The following is a 21,608-nucleotide window of genomic DNA, read 5'->3' as shown; positions in this document are numbered from 1 at the left end:
CACAGCACAGCACAGCCCAGCACAGCCCAGCCCGGTACAGCACAGCACAGCCCAGCCCAGCCCAGCCCAGCCCAGCCCAGCCCGGTACAGCTGCACGCCTGCGGACCCGCACCGCTGCCCGTGAGTTCTGTGGGCCCCGTGGCCTTGCCTTTGCTTCCTTTCATTCGGTGCTGAGGGACGTCTTTCCAGAGATGCTCCCTTCCATTTGCGCTGTTTCTGCACTGTCTGTGTCTAACAGCAAGCTGCAGGCACCAAACTTGTGCGTGTTTCATGTATGGGAATTTACTCAGCTGGAGGAAGATGTCAATGCTGATGTTTCCTTGTGGTTCGTGAAGGTTATGTTTAGGGATTTTTTTCTTCTGGAAAAGAAACCATTAGTGAAATGCTGTGAAATGTTTTGTGTTTTCTCGTCTCTTTGTTCCTCCCAATTTCATGTGTTGCCTTTGTTGTAATGTGTCTTTGTTTCCATGTAAATAGGAATCAACTGTCCAATATTCTGCTTATTTTAAACAAATAATCATTTGATGATGTGTTATCTTTTCATCTGTACATCCATTTTGGTTTCTTCTCATTAGGCATTTAGCAGAAAGACCTCAGGTGCTCAGGAGCATCTACGTCTTTGTTTCATTCAAAGTCAGCAGACGCTGCCTTCATGGACATTGTTGAAAGGATCTTTAGTCAATGCCACCCAAAATACCTTTCATTTGCTCCATTTTGCTTTCCTTATACCTGTGTGACCTGCCAGCACCTGCCCTGGGTGGGCCACATTGGCATTTACTGGAAACAAAGTCCTTGGAGTGATTCTTGATTCCCAATGTCATTTTTTTCAGGTTTACAGATAAAGCAGAGATAAAAGTATTAATGCAGCTCTTAGAAGGCAAAATGTTCTTATTTGAAGCAGGCCAGCTTGAAGCTTATTTATTACCAGTTTAAAAACTGATCATTGAAATGAAGTGTCTAAAGTCTCAAAAACCAATGGCAAAAATCTTGTGTTTCTGGTGTCTGAAAGCAGCTCACAGACACCCGAGGGGATGGATGTGATGTCTGCCTGTCTGTGGAATCCACGTCTGCACCACACATGGCCGTGTGGGTGTAATCAGTTCTGCAGCCATGGATGATGTGCCTGTGTGGGTCCAGCCAGGCAGAGCCCGAGATCCCAGTGCAGGGTGTGCAGCACCCCGGGCCAGCTGGGCTGGGATCAGTGGTCTTCTTGACCATGAAGGGCTCAACCACCCTTGTGAACTCCAGCCAGACTCCAGGGCTGGGATCCTGGCTGGTCCCACGGGAGGTGCACAGGCCCTTGGCACAGGAAACAGGGAAGAAGAGTTAGAGGTCACTGGGCAATTTGTTGTTGAAGCACTTCTTGGTTTTGCATAATGTTTATTATGTATAAGTAAAACCTCTCATGGAAAGGGAATTGCTCACACAGGAGACTTTTGGAAAGAAGAATTTTAAAAATTTCACATTTCTTCTAGGAATTTTGAAAATTTAAAGGATACTGAGGTTTCAATATTTTTCTTTAAAAATTATTAATCCAAATTTTCCAAAGGTGACATCCAAGCAAAATGCCGTCGAATCATTAAAGTGTTTGAGTGAACCAATCAAAGCGTGATGTGAATGTCAAGTTCTAATTTTTTTCACGGTATTCTGAAATGGTGATAAGATTGCAGGCTATTTCCCAATCATTTCAGTGCCAAACTGCCTGCTGAAGGAGAGGTTTCGTGCTGTGCGGCCCGGGGACGAGGGCAGCGCTGCTGCTCCGGGGGCTGCCAGGAGGCTGCTGCCGTGCCGCCTGTGTGATTGTGTTCTGTTCTCCTTGTAGATGGAGGAGATTAAGTTTAAGGACAGAGCAGTCTTCGTGCTGGAGAGAGAGTTAGGGGTGCGAGCCGGGCATGCTCAGAGACTGCAGCTCCAAAAAGAGGCTTTAGATGAACAACTGTCCCAGCTCAAAGAGTCTGACCGGCATCTGAGCAGCCCCAAGCGGGAACTTCCTTATGCAAGTGGTGCAGGAGACGCTTCAGATCATTCGGGAAGCCCCGTAAGCACTTTCACGTGGTTTCACCTAAACGAGCGACCAAATGGCACCAAGTGACAGAATCTTGATGAGTGCACCCTGGAGCAAGAGCTGTCCCATGGCTGTGCAGGGGAGCCCCGAGGCACCCGCTCCTTGCTCTCGTTTTTATCATGCCCAAACCGTTGAGATTTCCAATCAAACCTCGCCATGGGAGAGCTTTTGCTTTCTGTCGTTTTGTTTCCCGGTCGGTTTGGTTTGGTTTTGTCAGCAGGGTGAAATTCTTCTGTTCTTTCTCTCCTTTTCCTCACTGTACCATGCTCAGCCACCCGCCTTAGTTTGACAGTTTGACACGATTCTGCCAACAAACGATGCAAATGCATTTCTCACCAAGTGCTGTTTGTGTGCAAGCTCTCGGAGGCGCGAGCTGGGGGCTTGGGGAGCAGATGTACGAGGCCAGTTCCAGAGGGAATGGGGAAGGCAGCTGGTGCAGAGCAGCAGGGATACCCCACAGCCTCCCAGGGCACCACTTTCCTGCTGCTCAGTGCTCTCACCGTCAGCAGGACACAAAGTGAACCAAAGACCTCCTAACCTATGCTCTCCTGTGTATTCTCTGCAATAGCCAGAACATTTGATTTGAGTCACCCCGCCACAATGGCTTTTTCAATGTAACTCTGGCAACTCCCTGCTTTGGCCTCCCTTTGCCCAGAAAACCCCTCGGGTAACTGCCCTCGTGCCTCTGACTGTGCAGGTCGTCCTCATTGCTGATCCTCATCAAGATTTCTTTTGCGACAGCCTTGATTGTCTCAGTGCAAGTGTAAAACATGCCTGAGCAAACCAATCTACTTTATTCTTTGGCCCAAGCCTCTCCTGCACCTGTTGAATGAGGAACCCTAGACCTCCCAAAAGTGCCACTAGCACTGTGGGCACTAAAGTGCCTCTTTCTAGTTGTACTCAACTTCTGCCAAAGACCAGAACAAGTCGTAGAGAAGGGGAAAAGTCTGTCACGTTTGTCAGTAGCTGTAACTCCTCTCTGATTCTGAACAAGAACACATCTACCTATATCTCTATTAATTTCTAATTTGATTTAAGCATTTTCACTCAGATAAGTGCCCTGTGGCCTTACAAGTGACCCTTCAGGACCCCATAAGGGCCACAGCTTAGTGGCAGAAGAGCTTATTCAATGCACAGTTGCATGGATTTTCCCCATTCAGTAATTCAGTAATTTTAATACCAGTTTCTTATGACCAAGTCCTCAGAGTGAGCGATGTGTCTGAAGCTCTCAGTTCAACAGTGGCATCATTGGAACACGGCCTTCAGTTTTGATATTTTCTGTTCTGTTTCCAAGTTTCCCATTTGTGACTTTGTATTTGCATATGCATACACATATACATATGCATATACATTCCTCTGCATTTGCATTCTTTGTTACATTTCCACTCCTGACTTTCCATTGGTCTCATCCTGCAGCTTTCCATTGTCAGTTGGGTTCCATGGGTTACCCTCTACCCGATAACATTTTAAAATGTTTGCATTGGGGATAAGAAAAAGTTTGAGCTTTGTCAATGTGCTCTTGCGTGTACACTTACGAACAGTTATTTGCAGTTGATCTTTGTTTTAGGAACAGCAGTTGGATGAAAAGGATGCCCGGCGCTTCCAGCTGAAAATCGCAGAGCTGAGCGGCATCATCCGGAAGCTGGAGGACCGGAACGCGCTGCTGTCGGAGGAGAGGAACGAGCTGGTGAGTGCAGCCCTGGCGAGGGCGTGGGATGTGCTGCCTTGTCCCAGAAACACCTGGGCATTTGCTCCTGTGCTGTTTGGGAATCCTGGCAGGAGGGACTGCCTCCTCCTCAGCTCCATGTTCGGGGCTGTGCCACGTCACTCCCCTCTTGGCTTGTACAGCAGTGGATTTTTAAGATGGCATTAGCTCGGATTATTTTTATTTCTTTTTAAAAATAAATACATTCCCCACATTGAACATTTGCTGCACAGATAGAATACCTCCTCAAGTAGGAATGCTCTCTTCCCAATGGAAAATACCAAGAGTTTTTGATCAGTTCTGCTTTGTATCAGGAGAAAATACTGCTAGTGTGATAATTAAAGAAAATAGTTAATATATTTGATGAAAAAGCTCCAGAGGTGTTATTTTTCTCTTTGTCTTTCAGTTGAAACGTCTCAGAGAAGCAGAAAGTCAGTATAAGCCCATTTTGGACAAAAACAAACGCCTCAGTAGGAAGAATGAGGAGTTGTCACATGCCTTACGTCGAATGGAAAATAAATTGAAATTTGTGACGCAGGAAAATATCGCGATGGTGAGTGTGTGTGCCCCTGGGAGAACGTGGCACGTGGAGCTGATGGGGCTGAGGGAGTCAGGCATCGGCCCAAACTTGCAGGTTCCATGGGAAACTTATATTCTGGCAAGGTCCCTTCCAACCCAAACTAATCTGTGATTCTATGATTCACCTTCAACTTTCCTGCCAGATTCACCTCATAATCCTGGGAAATCTGGACTTGTGACTCTGCCCCTTTTTCCAGCTGGAGGAGCAGGACCATCTGGCACATTTGGAGCCCGGATGTGAGGCTCAGCAAAAGGGGAGCAGGAGAGCTGCCAGGACAACCATTAGAGAGATGCATCCTTTGCTGTAAAGGGAAGGGCTAGACAAGTCCTTTGGCAAAGCCTCCTGATCATTTCCTCCTCTGCCCTGTGGTTTTTGGGTTCCAGAGGCAAAGAACTGGAGCAATAAGGAGACCAAGCTCCTTAAATGACCTTGACCACAGCCAGGAAGAAAGAGAAGTGGATTTCCTGAGACTACAAGTTATTGAGCAGCAAAACATCATTGATGAGCTCTCCAAGGTAAGTGGAAGGCTGCTGTTCTCACGTGAGAGTGACCGAGGGAAGAGCAGAGGAAGCAAGGAAGGGGTACTCGAGGTTCTGGGAGCTGACTGGGCTCTGGGAGCTGATGGGCACAGTGGGCAGCAGGGGAACCTGGCAGGCATTTCTGTGCTTAGCAGTAATACAGGGGTGTGCTGTTTGGGAAAACCCTTTCAATCTGCACTGGCCTGCCATGGCAGAACCATGTCCTTAGATGTGCTGGTGGCCAGATCTGGGAGGGAAAGTGTCTGAGCTCCTTCAGCTGGAGACACCACTGGGGCTAAAGGTTCCTGTGTACAGGGGGTGGTCCACAATCCTGGGCTTGGGGTTTTGCTTCCTTGTTACCATGTTCTCAATCCTTGGAAACAGAAAACACCAAAATCATAACACGTCTCTAGAAAATAACTTCTATTTCTTTCCTTTCTTTTTAAGCCTGTCCACTTACTGACATTATTTCATTCTTTTTCATTAGACCCTGGAGACAGCTGGCTATGTGAAGAGTGTCATGGTAAGAGTGAACTTCATCCTCATCTATGTATGCTTTCAATTGCTGTTCATGGAAGGCAGGCAGGGTACAATAATACTTATTCTCCCTTCCATCTGCGTTCAGCAGTGAGCTGACAGAGGGATTTCCTCAGAGCAGACTTTTTATCAGCAGTTATTCACCAGAGAAAAGCACAGTGATAGTGGAGAGGAAAGCTTTAATCCCACCACCTGCCCTGATGGCCGAGAGCGAGTGTCCCCATCTCCAGGACAGCTCTGTCACCTTGGAACTGCATTTTTTCACTCTGGCTACCCCTGGCTTTGTGTCACCCCTACTGGGGTGTGCTCAGCCCTGCCCTTACCCTCCCCATCCCTGCGCTGTGATCAGCAGGGCTGTTGTGAGTTACACCACTGATGGGTATTGATGGGATGTGCTGTTCCCATTGCCAAGCAACGAGTGTTCGATTGTCCTCGGCCACTGCTGCTGGCTTTGGGATTGGCCACCAGGCTGTGGGAGCAGCACACTGTCAGTGTCCACAATGTCACCACATCCTTGTACCAAGCAGGTAAAAGGAAAGATCTGAGGGTTTCCCCTTTGGAGCCTCCCTCTCTGCAGTCTTGGGCTTTGCAAGTCCAGAACAGAGACTTTTTTCTGAGTACTGTAAAAAATCGACCTAACTCCATAAAGGGGAAGAAATTCTTCCCTGTGAGGGTTCCAGAGGCACCTTCCAGAGCTACCAACAGGCACCAGAGCCAGGGGCGGGAGCAGAGCCAGAGCGAAGCCTGCATTGCCATGGTCACCCATGGAGCAGCTGACACCCAAGCTCTCAGTATAAAGCTTATAATCAGCTTTATTTTAGTTTGATTTTCATGGACATAAAGAGCAATTTCCAGTTGTCTGTGGCAAACCTGAAAGTGTGGGAGTAAATAACCCAGGACTGGTGACAGTGTGGGACAGTGGCCAGCAGTGACCTTCCTGTCTGTTGCTTCCCCAATGGCTCCTTGTACTGACATGGTTAATTTAAATAACTGCTCTCTGCAAACAGCTAACACATATCTCTGACTCTTGCAGGAACGTGATAAGCTGCTAAGGTTCAGGAAGCAAAGGAAAAAAATGACAAGAATTCCTAAGGTAAAAACCAAAACCTTCTATGGTGACGTGCTGATGGACAGTGCTGGGGTGCTCAGAGCACCTCAGGGCCATGGGAAGGTTCTCCTTAAGGGTCTGCAGCTGGGTCCTAAACTTAAACTTGGGTGATGTAGTTCAAGGACATTCACAGACTGTATTGGGATATTCAGGAAAAATCTGGGAGGGGCAGGGGACTTGTTTGCATCGAGCATTCTGAGCCTTTTCATGCTCTGCATTTACCCTGTGGGACTTTGGTGGGATGTGGTTGTCTTAAGAGGAGACAAATTTTATGAATTAACACATCTCCAAATGATCTTCTAATGGTGCTGCCTGAAAACATGTGCATGCTGTAAATAATTCATGATGGAGTTTAGTAACATGTGAAAATTGCTGGTTAGAGAAGCAGTGGTTAGAGCTCCGGGAAAAGGGAGTGCTGGTTAATGAGGGCTTGGCAGGGTGTTAATGTAAATATTAGCTCTAAAATGACACAGTAAGGTTTAATGTAAGGGACTACCAGCATGCTGTGATCCACAGATGAAGAATTAGAGTGAGGCTGGAGCTAACGAATCTATGAATAACTAATTGAGGTCGATGGGAGATAACTCCTGTCATCCTGAAAATCACAACCAGGCCTTCCAGGGAGTCACGTTCTGTCTCTCTGAAAGCTGAGTGGGGCTTTGGACAAGGGCCTGGGCTGCCAGGACAAGGGGAAATGGCCTCCCACTGCCAGCAGGCAGAGTTAGATGGGATATGGGATAGAAATTCCTTCCTGTGAGGGTGGGCAGGCCCTGGCACAGGGTGCCCAGAGCAGCTGGGGCTGCCCCTGGATCCCTGGCAGTGCCCAAGGCCAGGCTGGACAGGGCTTGGAGCAACCTGGGACAGTGGAAGATGTCCCTTCCACACTCTGGGATTCTGTGATTTTCCTTCAAAAGTTAGCCACTGCAAATTAAAACCAAAGGCCAGACTCTAGATATGTTTTTTTAAATCATCAATTAAAAATATCTTTAGATTTGTGTTGTCTTAGACTTTCAAGCATTTGAAGTAAATCTTTCTTTACCATCATTCTTTTAAACAAAAAGCACCTTTGAGTGGGAAACTGGATTTCTTCAAACCATAGACACATTGCTGTGGTGATTAACTTCAAGTTTTCAAGTAAAATACTTTTCGAAGATCTAACTTTTCATGTGAAATTTGTGGTGCTGACAGGAGGGACACCATTGGTGATGACAGTGGATTAAAAGACATTTCAGTGCACAGCTCTCACCTCATGTTGAGGTGAACACTCAAAAAGGGTGCTTAGCCATAGAGAAACTTGAAGGAAAATGTGTTTAAAAAGGCAGAGCCTGGGAGGTTTCACAGATATGCCATTCAGGGATTCAGATAGTTTTAGGTCCCATTTGAGCTCTGTGGTGGGGTGAAAGATTTTGTAAATACATATGTAAGGACTGGGCTAGTTGTCGAAGAGCAGCAGAGCGAGACTTGCCAGCACCCTGGAGCCGAGGTCGCTGCGGGTGCCCGTGTTCAGGCCCCGGGGTGCCGTGTCTGTGGGTGCCAGGGCCGCTCCCTGGGCCCCTGACCCTCCTCTTCGTCAGAAGCCAGTGGTGGAGACGTTCTACGGCTACGACGAGGAGGCTTCCCTGGAGTCCGATGGCTCCTCCATCTCCTACCAAACTGACCGCACTGACCAGACCCCCTGCACTCCTGAAGACGACCTGGAAGAGGTACTCCTCAAAAATCTCTCTTGGTTTGGTTGTAACCTTGCTGCTGATTTTTAAGGAAATTCCTGGTCCGCTCCATCGTTTCTATCTACCATTTCTGTTCTGTCATACTGTTCTAGCATTCTGTCACCTTGGACCAGAAAATTAAACATTTATGTTCAATTTGGTACTGTGCATATTGGTCAGTATCTCTAAATCTCAGGTCTTCAGTAACTTCACAACTTCTAGCCAAGCTGGAAATGTCATATCCTAAGAATGTTAAATTTACGGCAGGTTTGTAGGTCTAATGAGGAATTGGACAACCCTTGGGAAATGTGTTCACTCTGAGGCTGGCTGCAGATTTTGGCACATGTAGTTTGGGCCAGGCCGAGCTCGGCACAGAGCAGTAAGGTCTGTGCTTGTACAAGGAGAAGGGAACATTCCTCTGAAGCTCTGGGCTCCAGGGAAAGGCTGGTTCCTGGCTGGGGCTGTTCAGAGGCTGTGAGAGCAGAGCACACAAATGTAATACAAATTAAAGCGATTATTCCGTGTATTTGCCAGGGCTTCCCTACAAATGCATTCCCCAGTGTGTGTCAGATCACTGGACCATTACACAGCTTTGGGCTTAACAAGAATCTTGTAATAAACAAAAATTGCCACTGATGATGTACAGCCTTTTCATGGTGCGCTGGCTGCAGGTGTGTAATTAGATCTGCTAAAAGGGAACCTGCAGAATTCCATCATGAAAGATACATGATGGTTACCAGGTGTGTGCTGCACTGCAGGAAATCTGAATGTATTTGTGTATGTATGAGCCTGTTTATTTTTCATTCCTATATTGACATTCTTTCCCCTGTTCAGCTAGTGGGAAGTTGATGCATGCACCCAGCAATGTAATTCCATTTCATGTTGAGTGAAATATTCCGGCCAGCCTGACATGAAAGCATTCCATACTGGATATTGTAAGGAGGGTGAAGAAGATGAAGGGCTCCTTTCATGTTGCTGTCACTACTTCTACAACTATTAACTCTGGAGTCGTGTTTTAATAATTGAATAAGGCTGTCAGGCTTGGCTTCCTTTCCAAATTGGAAACCTTTTGTTGTTAAAGAAAGCTGCATTTTCACCTTTAATGTGATGATTTTCCCTGTTATGGTAAGAAAGGGTGGTGCAGTCATTAGTGTGTTATATGAGGTAAGCTTTTGTCTTTCCAAGCCAGGGATTATCTTTTTATTTCTATACTGCATTTCCTCAAGGTAAGTGTGTGCAAGAGATGTGTAGAGGACGGAGGGGAAGCAGCTTCAGGGCACTTAATAAAGATTTTTAGTACTGTGCTTCCAAATTGCATTACAAAAGTGGTATTTTGGCACTTTTAAGAGAAAACAAACCTAATCCCCTCTTTTTTTTTTGCTTGCAGGGCATGGCCAAGGAGGAGACGGAGCTGCGTTTTCGGCAGCTGACGATGGAGTACCAGGCCCTGCAGCGTGCCTACGCCCTGCTGCAGGAGCAGGTCGGGGGCACCTTGGATGCAGAACGAGAAGTTAAGGTCCACATGGCTTATATTACATGGAAATAAGGGGTTGGAATTGTGAGGGTGGGTGGGGGATCCAAGTGTGCTTGCTCAGGTTGTTCTCCAGCTCACCTGGGGCTGGGCCAGGCGGCTCCGGGCGCTCCGGCTCCCGCCAGCCTCCCTGGGAAGGGTTTGCTGAGAATCCTCCACTGCTGCAGCTGGGTCTTTTCACCTCTGATCAGTTTAAGGGAAACCCAGGAAGAATTTTTAATGGGAAATCCTTGAAATTAAGCTCTTTTTCTGTACAGAACTAGGACAGATAGCCTTAAATATATAATGCATGGTCTTTAATTCCTTCTGGGCTCTGAGAGATTACATGATTTCTCATAAAATGTTTAGAAGGCTTATAGCTGAGATTTTTCTGTTAATTAAATTGCAAAGTGCCCTGTGCTGTTCTGTCTGCTCGTCTGCCTCACACAGTCCCTGTGGCTCTGGACAGCTGGCCTGAAGTGTTGCTTTTGTTATGAGTTTGTTGTGTGTTACAAGGAGTACAGAGGAATTGTTCCCTGGGAGGGTGGGCAGGCCCTGGCACAGGGTGCCCAGAGCAGCTGGGGCTGCCCCTGGATCCCTCGAAGTGTCCATGGAAGGCTGGACATTGGGGCTTGGAGCAGCCTGGGACAGTGGGAGGTGTCCCTGCCATGGCAGGGGTGGCACTGGATGGGCTTTGAGGTGCCTTCCAATTCAAACCATTCCATGACTCTCTGAAGGGCTGGCAGGATGTGTCATGCCCAGCCTGCAAGGGTGAGTGCAGTCAGGAAAGGGACACATTTCCTGTTTAACAGGAGAAATGTGCCTGCAGAGGTTTAATTTGTTCCCACATCTGTTCTGTGAAGATGTTATCCAGGAACACTTAAAGTGGGTCAGGGTGTAATGCATGAAAACTGACATTCCCAAAAGTGTTCCCAGAATGAACATCTACTCTGAAACATTAGGGATTGCACTTGGAAAGAAAATCACAGTGAGCCAAGGCATGCCCAGCTGTAAAAGTGACCTGATTTTAGTTTTTCCATAGTAACCCAAAGGAGGCAGCAGTGTAGGTCATGCAAACAAGATCACTTTCCATGTAAATAACAGGATAAATAGCAGAGAAATGGTTCAAGGAAGGAAAATGGTCTATGAAAGTATGTAACAAATAAAACAGCTAACAGTAATTATATTCATTCTCCAGAAAACACATGTAGGAATGTGGTGTCTATTTAAATAAGCAGGAAGCAACAAATGTAGTAAAAAAATGACCCATGGGTATGAAATAGATATGGCACTAAATCACTAAATCATAGATAAGGTTCTAAGGCATAGATAAGGCACTATAGGCACAAAGATCAATGAAATTTGCCAGTTTGTCATGTGGGGTCTGTTCTGAGTTTTTAATATGCCCCGAATTTAAGGAACCAGGTGTGCCCAGAATTGTGCCATAATAATTTTCATTTGTTTTCCTAGAGAAAGGGAGGTTCTGGCTGCAGCCTGCCATGACCAGCTGTGAGGAGCCAGCCCTGCTTTGCCATTTTGTTAATCTTGACTTAAATCTCAAAATCATTAATCCTGTCTCCCAGACTTGATTTGATTACATTTGATTATTTGATATTCTGTGCTCAGCTGCAAATTTCTTCTGCCAAAATAATTTGTTAAAAACATTTGGTGTTTTAAATATTTTCTGTATCTGCATTAGCTTTGGTCTTTTGGAGAAAGTTTGATTTATTTCTGTTTTTCATTTATTTTTGAATTGTTATTTATGGGTTTTTTGGTTTGTTTCCTTTCTCCCTCATATCCCACAGACACGTGAGCAGCTCCAAGCAGAAATACACCGATCCCAGGCTCAGATAGAAGACCTGGAGAAGGCTCTGGCTGAGCAGGGACAGGTAATGCTGACTCCAGCCCCTTCCCCACCTCTCTGCTGGGGAACCAGAAATGTTCCCAGGCTGGTCACAGCTTGTGTAGCACTTCTGAAGACAAAAAAAACCCCAACATCCAAACAAAGCAAAAAAAACCACCCCCAAAACAAAAAGAAAAAAGTAAACAGAAAATGATTTTGAGAACTATAAAATAATATTAAATCATTTCATCATTGCCTTCCCAGCTTAACCTCTTATTGTTGCTCTTGCTGATAAACAATGTTCTGGGGTTTCTGGGTTTTATATATTCCTCAGACTAAGAGATTAGCTTCCAAACAAAGTTTAGTTTGCCTGATCTGCAGAAATACATAATTTGTATTTAGCAAAATAGAAATTTGATAGTAAACACATAGTTGGAATATCCCTTTTAATGCAAACCAGATTTTACCTGAAAGAGTTTTTTAATCACTGGAATGTTTTTATTCCATTTATATACTACAGAGCTGTTAAAATTATATGGGCAAGTTTAGCTTAGGAAGCTATTTTAGGAAGTAATGGACTTAAAATTTCACACGTAACATTATTCTGTCTGTCTGTATGTGAGATTCAGTGAAATACTTGCTGCTGTGCTGGTGCTAAACGTTGCAGCTTCACCTACAGTGTTGTTCATTTCCTTCCCAAGGACATGAAGTGGATTGAGGAGAAGCAGGCGTTGTACAGAAGAAATCAGGAACTGGTGGAAAAGGTGTTCAGCTTTTCTATTTGTATTATTCAAGTAATATTTGTATTTGAGGGATGCAGAAGGTTCAATATTCTGATCTGTATTGCACAGCCCTGCTGGAAATAATTCATTTTTAATACAAGATCCGTATAAACCTGCGGGAAAAGTGGGGTTCTGGCATTCCCTGTTGCCCCATGTGTGTCCTGCTGCAAGGTTGCACGAGGACAGTGGCCCTGGGGGTCAGCCCTGTGTCCCCCCACAGGTCAGGGTGGGCTTGGACCCTCAGCACTGCCCCTGCCCCGGGGTGGTGGGCTCAGCCCTGGAGCTCCTCTCCCAGCACGGCCCCCATGCCCTGGCTCGGGAACACTGCTGCCCGCAGTGCTAAGGACGTGTTGCTTTGTGCACTTGGCAGATAAAACAGATGGAAGCCGAGGAGGCTCGTCTCAAACACGATGTCCAGGACGTGAAGGACCAAAACGAGCTGCTGGAGTTCAGGATCTTGGAGCTGGAGGTGAGCACGTGTGGCACCCCCAGTCCTGCCCGGGCTGTGCGGGCTGGGCACAGCGGGTTTGGGAACGGGGCTGCTGGAGAGGGGCACTCTGCAGGGAGGGAGGCCAAAGGGCTCTGTGCAGAGTCCTGATAAAAGAGGAAAACCCCAAACACCCACGGGCCACCACCAGTGCTGTTGATAGGCTGTTGTGGCAGGAGGGTGGAGTGGGGTGAGCTTTAAGGGCCCTTCCAACCCAAACCATTCTGCATTCTGGTGTGACACCCCAGAGTGGGTAACCAAGGAACTGTTGTCCTTTCAGGAGAGGGAGAGACGGTCCCCTGCCATCAACTTCCACCACGGCCCCTTCACAGAGGGGAAGAGCCCTCTGCAGGTGTACTGCGAGGCAGAAGGTGTAACAGTAAGGGATTCTCCTTTCCTATCCTCCTTCCCTGAGCAAAACCAGATGCTCTGTGCTGACTCCTGCTTCTCCATTTCTCTCTTGTCAGGACATAGTGGTAGCAGAGCTGATGAAAAAGCTGGACATTTTAGGGGATAACGCCGTAAGTGTATGTTCCTTTAATAAATTGTGCATGCTTTGGGGAATACCTGTCCTCATGTGAAGTGAGCAAAGCTGCCTGGTTTGGTGCTGCACAGCCTGTCCTGCCTCTGGTTTGGGCTACGAGCGAAGCATTTTCTGGCTTTTTAAGGTTTTGCTACCACCTGAAGAGTGAAACACAGGGGCTCGGTGTCACCATATTGCTTCTCAGATTTCTGTTATTTGGAGAATAATGTTGGTGTTTGGTGTTTTCTGGCCACTGCTCACACACAGTTTCTTCATTTGCTTGCTCTGCATTTGCTTTGCTTTTGCATTTCAGCAGCTGTGTGCTTTGAGTTGGTCTAATAACCCATAAGCCCTTGATAGTAACCGGGATATTAAACAAGAAGTTAAAACAGCAGAGTGAAAAGGAGAAGCAAATAATAAGAAACTTGAAAGGGCTTCTCCTTCAGCAGGTGGCAGTGAATAATTGCACATCCAGTTAAGTACGTGGAAGGCACATACATCCCTGTGTGTCTTTTCCTGGGCTCTCCTCTATCAGCAGAGCCCCAGGGCTGTGAGGGGCCCAGGAGAGCAGAGCCCTCAGCCACTCCAGGCTCCTCCTGGAAGACCCCACACAGCACCGGGGCTGCAGAAGGGTCCCCACTGTTCTCACAGCTCTGCACCTGGGCTGCCCCAGCTCTCCCTCTGGACAGGCTGGATACCAGCAAAACACCATCCCCAGGACCAGGGGACAGCCTGGAAGTACCAGAACTATAAATACCTGAGGGTGGGCAGGCCCTGGCACAGGGTGCCCAGAGCAGCTGGGGCTGCCCCTGGATCCCTGGCAGTGCCCAAGGCCAGGCTGGACATTGGGGCTGGGAGCAGCCTGGGACAGTGGGAGGTGTCCCTGCCATGGCAGGGCTGGCACTGGATGGGCTTTGAGGTCCCTTCCCACCCAGATCATCCCAGGATTCCCTGATTCAGTCCCTCCTGAACAGCACTGCCACTGTCCCAGCAGTGCCCTAAACTGAAGCTCTCCACAGTCCCCCTGAGCAGCAGCTTCCCTGACTCTGACTCAGGCTCCCCACAGCAGCGAGGCCCAGCCGAGGGGATTCCCTTCTGCTGCTGTACCTGTGGTCGCACTGAAGCTTGGGATGAAATGCAAAGCCCAGTTCCAGTACTTCGATTTTTTTGAGAAAGCAACAGAAGATGGATGGAATAGCCAACACCTCAAAAATGCTTCCCAAAATAATGACTTGGCTGCACAAAGTGAGGACTGTGCATGGGAGGAACACTGCATCTCTTCTCCCCATGGCACTTTGTGCTGAGCTTGATCTTGTCCTGTGTAAGTGTGTGTTTATTCCCTGTTGGGTAAAAATAGATCTAGTGTCACTTCTTTTTGGTACATACGAGAATTTTGGAAGAATTATGTATGATAAGGATTGGTAATGAATAGTGACAATAGCTTTTACAACCATGTTGCATTACAATATTAATTTTCTCTGCCTTAGTTTATTTTTCCTCAAACATACTTAATTTCAGATATATTTCATACAACAGTGGCCCAAGTAGTGGGCTGATAACAACACACTGGGATCTGTTGTAATTGTGCTCTGCTTTTGGTGCAGAACCTGACCAACGAAGAGCAGGTGGTCATCATCCAGGCCAGGACTGTCCTCACGCTGGCTGAAAAGGTAATGACCGCAGCATCACTCCTGGCACCTTTGTGTCTTGAAAGAAAGATCTGACCCCTCTGAGCAGACACTGGTGAGGGAGGTGACAGCTCCACACCAAAGGCCATGGTGCTTTATGTGGGATTAACTGGGCTTTGTCCAGCTAAAGGTAACAAGGCAGCAGTGCAGACGGACAAAGCTTCATTTAAAATGTTACTGAACTCGCAGAGCAATGTCAGAAGGGAAGGGCCAGGCTTTGAAATATGGCTTTTTTCCATCTCCAGCATATGAAAATAAAAATACAATGGTCTAGTAAATTTTGCTCTGTTACTTAAGTAGTACTTGCTGTGTGCTGACACATCCCCAAGTCCCAGGGGGGCTGAGCCCACGGGCTGTGCTCAGGCTGGGCTCTGCTCTCTGTTCCCTCAGTGGCTCCAGCAGATCGAAGTGACCGAGTCTGCGCTGCAGCAGAAGATGCTGGATCTGGAGAACGAGAAGGTACCAGAGAGGAGCTGCCAGGGGAGGGGACAGGGAGGGGACGTCGCACTGGGGCCATGGTGGTCACTGACAGCCTCTTCCTTGGTCTCCAGGAGCTGTTCAGCAAGCAAAAGGGCTACCTGGACGATGAGTTGGACTTCAGGAAACAGTCCCTGGACCAGGCTCACAAGGTGAGGGATGTCAGTGTTGACTGAGTTGGGACACCTGGATTAACTAACTCACCGTGTGCTCTGTCCCCTGTGGAAACTCTGCCTTGGGCAGTGCTGCTCGTGGAGTGCCCTGAGGGCTGCATGGGATGAGAGTTCAGCAAATCCTCTGCACCCTGAGCTAACCACGACTTCCTCGTGAACAGAATTCCTCGGGTTTGGTAGCCCTTGCAGGCTTAGGACCTGAACATTAACTTACTCAACACGAGTTTTAATTCAGCCAGAGTTTCAGTACAGGACTGATAAGGAAATGAGATTTTCAGTAACTTGTCTTACTTTTTAAAAAATTATATTTTAGCCTAGACATTCCCCTGTATTTTGGATTACAGCTTCTGTAACCAGAGCAGCTGGAGGTATTCTGGGATGTGTAAATGTGAAATGAAACTGCTCTTAAGACAGGTTCATCATTAGCTGATCCTAAGGCATTTCACCCATCTTTTCAGTCTTTAGCCATTTTGTTTCCATCAATGAGAGAAAACTTACATATATATTCACAAAAGGCATAAAGTTTCCTTTCAATTTATCTCATTTTTTCAGTTCTATGTAAACCTAGAGCACAGTTACACTTTCTGAGGAGCAATGAGTATTTATGCCTTGTGCATCCTGTTGTCTACTTGTGTCTCAAACCATTTGGGGGAGCTTTTGCTCCATACATTTTCTGTCCTGTGGGTGATTTTTTTAAGACTGATTTTGCCAGATGCTGAGCTATATCAGGAACCAAGGCACAGTGGAAACCTTGGAAAGCACACAAGGCTCCTTACCCATGGTCTCAGCCCTGTAATACCTTATAGTAGAGTTTCCCTGCCCATGGCAGGGGATGGAACAAGATGGTGTTTAAGGCCCAGTCTGGGACTCTGTGATTCCATGATCTTCTGCCCTGAGCTGTCCTGAGAAGCAGTTTGTGCAGCTGAAGGCTGAGTCTGCTCGTGGGAAGCAGGGAGTGCAAAGAGTGTGCAGCCCATGCAGAGGGGGCTGTGGGTTATTTCCATTTCCCTGTATTTTCTGAAGGCATCACGCATGTCCCAGGCACAGCTTTGCTCCAGGGCACAAATGCAGCCTGAAAGCAGCAAGGAAGCTTTGTTCTGCCCTGGAATTTGAGTGGAAAAAGCTCTTTTGCTTTATAAAATTAGCTTCACTTCCATGTTTCCTTTGTGCCCCCGGAGATGAGGAGCAGCTAATCATGATCCCCCCTGAAGCAGAGCCAACAAGATTAGCAGCCAGAACCACTAAAGCCATCTGCACGCTCTCTCTGCCCTTGGCTGCTGCAGGGGGTTCTGCTCCAAGGAGCACTTGGCTGACACTGCTGCTGCTCTGGAGACCAGGAGGGTCCCCCTGCCCTTCTTCCTGCACAAGTCAGTATGTCCAGAGAGGGCTGATGGTTGTGTCCCTGAGGCTTGGGGCCCGGCAGAAATCCAGGTCTCCAATAGCAGCGTTTTGCTGGGACGAGGTTAGCGAGGTGTTGGTGTTGTTTTTTAAAGGAAAAGCAGAATATTCTCCTGAGATCTGAGGTGTTCTTCCCCACGAAGATGCCACAGTTACCATCAGTTACTATCAGTACCACAACTCCTGCCATGTGCCACTGTTCTGCTGGGAGCATTCTGCTGTCCTGGCTCTGCAGAGACCCAGTGAGCAAACACCAGCAGCAGCCTCAGCTGGAAAACGTGATTTTGAATTGAGCTGAATCCTCGCAACAGACCCAGCAGGGATTTAAAAGCCATGTGGATGTGGCACTTGGGGACATGGGTTAGTGGTGGCCTTGGCACTGCTGGGGGACAGTTGCACTGGGGGACTTTGAGGACTCTTTCAGCCTCACCGATTCCATTATTCTGTTGCAGTGGGGTTCTCCTGAGGCCATGGAGAGCTTTGCAAGATGCCACCAGCTCTGGAGGGGGTGTGCAGAGGTGCCACCAGCTGCTGCCTTTTCTTCTGCTTTGTATCAAAGTTGCTAAAATAGATTTCAGCTCGCTCTTGGCTTGCCTGGGGGAACAGCCTTTATCTTGGATTCCAAGGCAGGAGACACTGTCTGGCAACACCACCTGCCCTAGGAGGGTGCCAGGCTCAGTGACCCCAGGGAAGTGTGGCCAGCCCATTTCCTGCACATTTCTCCATCTCAGGGAATCCAGAGGGTGCATCCGTCTGCCTGTGGGGCAGGAGCAGAGCCCAGCTACAGGACAGGGTCGTTTTCTTGGGCATAGACCCTCTGGGAGCTGACAGCTCTGCCAGAGGAAGTGCTGGGAATGTCTTCCCAATGAGGCATTTTCCACTGGTTGGTACAAAATGCTGCACACACACGGCAGGGAGTCTTTCCTTCTGGCAGGAGCATGGGCTGATGCTGCTGTGTCCTCTGCTGGATAGCAGGGTAGCTGGGAAAGGGGAACTGAGGGACTGAAAACTACATGTAAAAAATATCTGTGACTCACAAAATGAGTCTTTTATGAGCCTGTTTCCTTTTTCCCTTTTCCTAATTACATTTTCCCTTCTCCCCTTCTCCCTTTTCCCTTCTCCCTTTCCTCTTCCTTTACTTTTTTTCCTTTCTCTCCCCACGGCCATCTGCCATCCCCAGGAAGGAGAAGCTGACTCCCACATGTTTGAGGGGGAGACTAGGCTGGGCCCAGAGGCTGTCCCAGTTCCATTGCTGCTCGGAGCCCCATAGGATGAAGGCAGCCTGAAGTATTTTCCCTTTGGATGGAGCTTTCTGTGTTTCAGCACACAGCCCCTCCACTGCTCCCATTGCCTTTCAGGGTCGGATGTTCAGTTCCTCACAGACTCCTCACCTGACCAGGGACAAGGTCGAGCTGACAGCTTTATATTGTTTTTGATTAGCAAATTCTGGAATTAGAAGCCATGCTCTATGATGCCCTGCAGCAAGAAGCTGGAGCCAAAATTTCCGAACTTCTTTCAGAAGAGGAGAAGGAGAAGCTGAAGAGCGCCGTGGAGCAATGGAAGCGGCAGGTGATGAGTGAGCTCCGGGAGAGGGACGCCCAAATCCTGCGGGAAAGGATGGAGCTCATTCAGCATGCACAGCAGGTGGGTGCCGGGCAGGGCAGGGCAGGCGGGGCTCGGGGAGGGACGGCCTTGTGAGCACCGGCCTCTCCCCCTGGAGCTGTCCCAGACTGGCTGGGCCTGGGGTAGGCATTGCTTGGCCTTGGATAACCCTGCACACAGGGCATCGTGCTTTTCCTGACTTTGTCACACACGGTGACAATCACAGAGGACTCACCTACAGCTTAATACCCAATTTATTTTTGGTGGAAGCACAGCACATACAATTTATATCCCCCAAAGTAATGCATCTTCTGGGTACATCTGTATTTGGTTGGTTAATAAATATTTTTTTATTTGAAATCTGACAGAGAATTAAAGAGCTAGAAGAAAGAATTGAAGGCCAAAAAAGACAGATAAAAGAGTTAGAGGAAAAGGTAAGGTCATGCAGACGGAACAGCTGCTGTGTGTGCACATGACCATTCTCCATTTCACCTGGGCCAAGGAAACAACCTTAGAGAGAGCTCGTGTGTGTAGTGCAGTGAGAAAGGGGGACAGCTCCAGGAAAACAGTTTGCATTTGCAGCAGTCCCTCTGAGGAGGAAAGGTGAACTGGTCCAGCTGAGTTCTTCCTTCCTGTTACCCGCCGGTGCCGTCCCACACACGGGGCTCAGCAGGGACAGGGCCCATCGCCCTGGGAAGGGACAGAGCCGAGGGCTCAGCTCCACGGGAGCTCTGGGGAGGGAGCTGGGAGTTTTGCTCCCTCCCTCCCATCTCCAGCCCCTGGACATGCAGCTGCCTGGAGCAGCCTCTCCTCCACTCTCCTCCCTCACCTGCAGCCGCAGCCACGGTTCGTGTCACTGAGCTTCTCCAGTCAGCCTAAACTGTTGTGTTTTACCCCAGAACTGCCCTCAGCTGAACACACCCCTTTCCAGTGAGATGGCCATGGTCAGGTACAACAGGGGCTGAGCTGGGCTAGTGCCTGAGACTGAACCCAGACCTCAGCAGGGCTGGGCTTGGGGTGTTTTGAGGTGTCAGGAGAATTCAGCTGATATTTCTCCCCCCACTATTTGCCCTGAGCCCGTGGCTGTGCCTGGCTGGGCTCAGAGGGGCAGGGACTGTCACCAGTCCAAGGGACACAGGAACTCTCATGAGCCAAGTTGAGCCCCAAGCACTTGGACTTTACTTCACACTCCATATTTCTTCTCACCTGAGAGTTTTGTTGCACTCTGTCTGTAACCACAGCCTATTTCTCAGCTAAACACACTGTAAACTCTTAATCTCTTTCTTCTCTTCCATTTTTTCCTCTCTTCCCTCCCCTTTTCAGTTTTTATTTTTGTTTTTATTTTTCTCTTTAGCTTTCATTCTTTGGTCATAGTCCTTCAGGCCACATGCACAAGGTAAGCCCTCGGGTCTCCTCTGGTCTCTCCTTCTCATAAAGCATCAGAGCCTTCCTCTTGCTGTATCAGCAGGATTGGAGGGTCTCTTGGGCATCCCAGAGAACCCAAAAATGGAAATCTCCAAATCCTTTAAAAAACCGGGAAACCTGGGCACCAGCAGGCAAAAACTTGTCAAACAGAATTTCCTTCTTTGGAGGGAAGGACAAGGAAAAACTAAGCAGGCTTAAAAGCAAGGAAACATCTAGCAAGCCAGGGAAAACAGCCAGTCCAGGGTTATTCCTCTGACTACATCAGGGGTTGCTCCAGCTGATCCTTGCTGGAAGTCCATGGAAACCCTCAGCCCCTCTCCCTGAGCAGCCAGAGAGCCTGTCCTGCCTCCAGGACAGCAACCAGCTGGGTTTGGGGGAACTTGGCAGTTATTAGGGTGTGTTCCTCCAGGCTTTGTGCCATAGGGCCCCAGGTACTCCTTAAATCCCCCTTTTTCCCATGTAAATAGGGGATAAATTGCCCAATTTCTGTGTGTGCTGCCAGAAATGACCACGGCATGGATGGCATGGAGAGAAACACTCCCCACTAACCAGCATAAATGGAATATGTCACGAATCCTTTTTTATCAGTTGTGCAGTTCAGCAGATAATTATGAGCAGGACCTCACAGAAGTTTCGTGAATGTTATTTTTGCCCAGGTGGGCTTTTCTCTGAGTGCTGTTTTTCTGTCTTGTTTCAGCCTCCTGAGGACGCTCCAGCTACCCCTGCTGTTCTTCCCAGGAGCTCAGCCCTGCTTCCCGAGACCAACACAGAGACTTTGCCCTTTCCACCCCCCCAGATCTGTCTCGTACTTTGCTCCTGGCGATGGGAGGTGCAGTCTGTGGGACGCTTTCCCTGGGGCTGAACCAGGCTGTGCGGGAGTCCCTGCACCACTGAGATCCCCGAGGGAGTGTTGGGAAAGGACAGAACTAAGCCGACAAAGGAAGCCAAAAACTCTGCTCCTCCCTGTCCTACAGCCACAGGCTCCTCCCGGGGTGCTGGCCCTGCTGCTGGACAAGCCCCGGGCTCTGCGACAGGAGCACCATAACTAATTCAGATACACTGAATTTATTTTGGTTCCCTGCTAAGCAGGTGGCAAATTGCTTCTGTGTAGAAGTGCCCATGTCCTGTTTGTATGCCACACATTAATGTTTGTTATCCATGGTTCTTTAAAAATCTGTCTTGAAAGAAGATTTTAAGAAGAGTTCCAGAGGAGTGGCTCATGAAAAGATGAGTATGAATGAAAATGAAGTGGTTTGTTCCAAGGTATTTCTTGATTACACTGGGTATGTCCCATGCTTTGTCAAATATCCCATGAGCCCAGTTTTAGGAAAAAACATAAAGCTACATTCAGGAAATCAAGCTGTAATTTTTTTTTTTTTTTGAGTTGTCAGTAAACCATGATGAGAAAAACGATGCAATAATTTATAATTGGCTGTCCCTAACAATGACAAAAAGGCTTAACACTGTCCCAGCAAAAAGTT

General features: G+C 48.0%; 2 protein-coding genes across 29 annotated transcripts in view; both read left to right on the top strand.

The window, feature by feature from the left end:
* Positions 1–21,567, top strand: part of JAKMIP3 (Janus kinase and microtubule interacting protein 3) — a 51,576-nt gene extending 30,009 nt beyond the window's left edge. For 12 of the 28 annotated variants that reach the window (XM_017733833.1, XM_017733831.1, XM_017733836.1 and 9 more), the window contains 20 exons: positions 1,823–2,038; positions 3,633–3,752; positions 4,177–4,323; positions 4,734–4,865; positions 5,356–5,391; positions 6,439–6,498; positions 8,088–8,216; positions 9,607–9,735; positions 11,535–11,618; positions 12,274–12,336; positions 12,725–12,823; positions 13,122–13,220; positions 13,309–13,368; positions 14,969–15,034; positions 15,443–15,511; positions 15,604–15,681; positions 18,541–18,744; positions 19,071–19,136; positions 20,057–20,098; positions 20,825–21,567. In XM_017733833.1, coding sequence (XP_017589322.1) covers positions 1,823–2,038; positions 3,633–3,752; positions 4,177–4,323; positions 4,734–4,865; positions 5,356–5,391; positions 6,439–6,498; positions 8,088–8,216; positions 9,607–9,735; positions 11,535–11,618; positions 12,274–12,336; positions 12,725–12,823; positions 13,122–13,220; positions 13,309–13,368; positions 14,969–15,034; positions 15,443–15,511; positions 15,604–15,681; positions 18,541–18,744; positions 19,071–19,136; positions 20,057–20,098; positions 20,825–20,989 — 2,064 coding nt within the window. In that variant the 3' untranslated portion in view covers positions 20,990–21,567. Of the gene's footprint in view, positions 1–1,822; positions 2,039–3,632; positions 3,753–4,176; positions 4,324–4,733; positions 4,866–5,355; positions 5,392–6,438; positions 6,499–8,087; positions 8,217–9,606; positions 9,736–11,534; positions 11,619–12,273; positions 12,337–12,724; positions 12,824–13,121; positions 13,221–13,308; positions 13,369–14,968; positions 15,035–15,442; positions 15,512–15,603; positions 15,682–18,540; positions 18,745–19,070; positions 19,137–20,025; positions 20,099–20,824 lie in introns of all 28 variants that reach the window. The other 16 variants (XM_017733844.1, XM_017733841.1, XM_017733839.1 and 13 more) reach the window with 16 other exon arrangements.
* Positions 21,355–21,608, top strand: part of LOC108446666 (testis-specific H1 histone-like) — a 12,831-nt gene continuing 12,577 nt past the window's right edge. Inside the window, exon 1 of the mRNA XM_017733891.1 lies at positions 21,355–21,358. Within this exon, the coding sequence (XP_017589380.1) occupies positions 21,355–21,358 (4 nt within the window). The remainder of the gene's footprint in view (positions 21,359–21,608) is intronic.

The sequence above is a fragment of the Corvus brachyrhynchos genome, unplaced genomic scaffold (assembly GCF_000691975.1).
Source record: "Corvus brachyrhynchos isolate BGI_N302 unplaced genomic scaffold, ASM69197v1 scaffold514, whole genome shotgun sequence".
Classification (NCBI taxonomy): domain Eukaryota; kingdom Metazoa; phylum Chordata; class Aves; order Passeriformes; family Corvidae; genus Corvus; species Corvus brachyrhynchos.
Note: the sequence above shows the minus strand (reverse complement) of the source record. Positions and strands in the feature narration are given on the sequence as shown.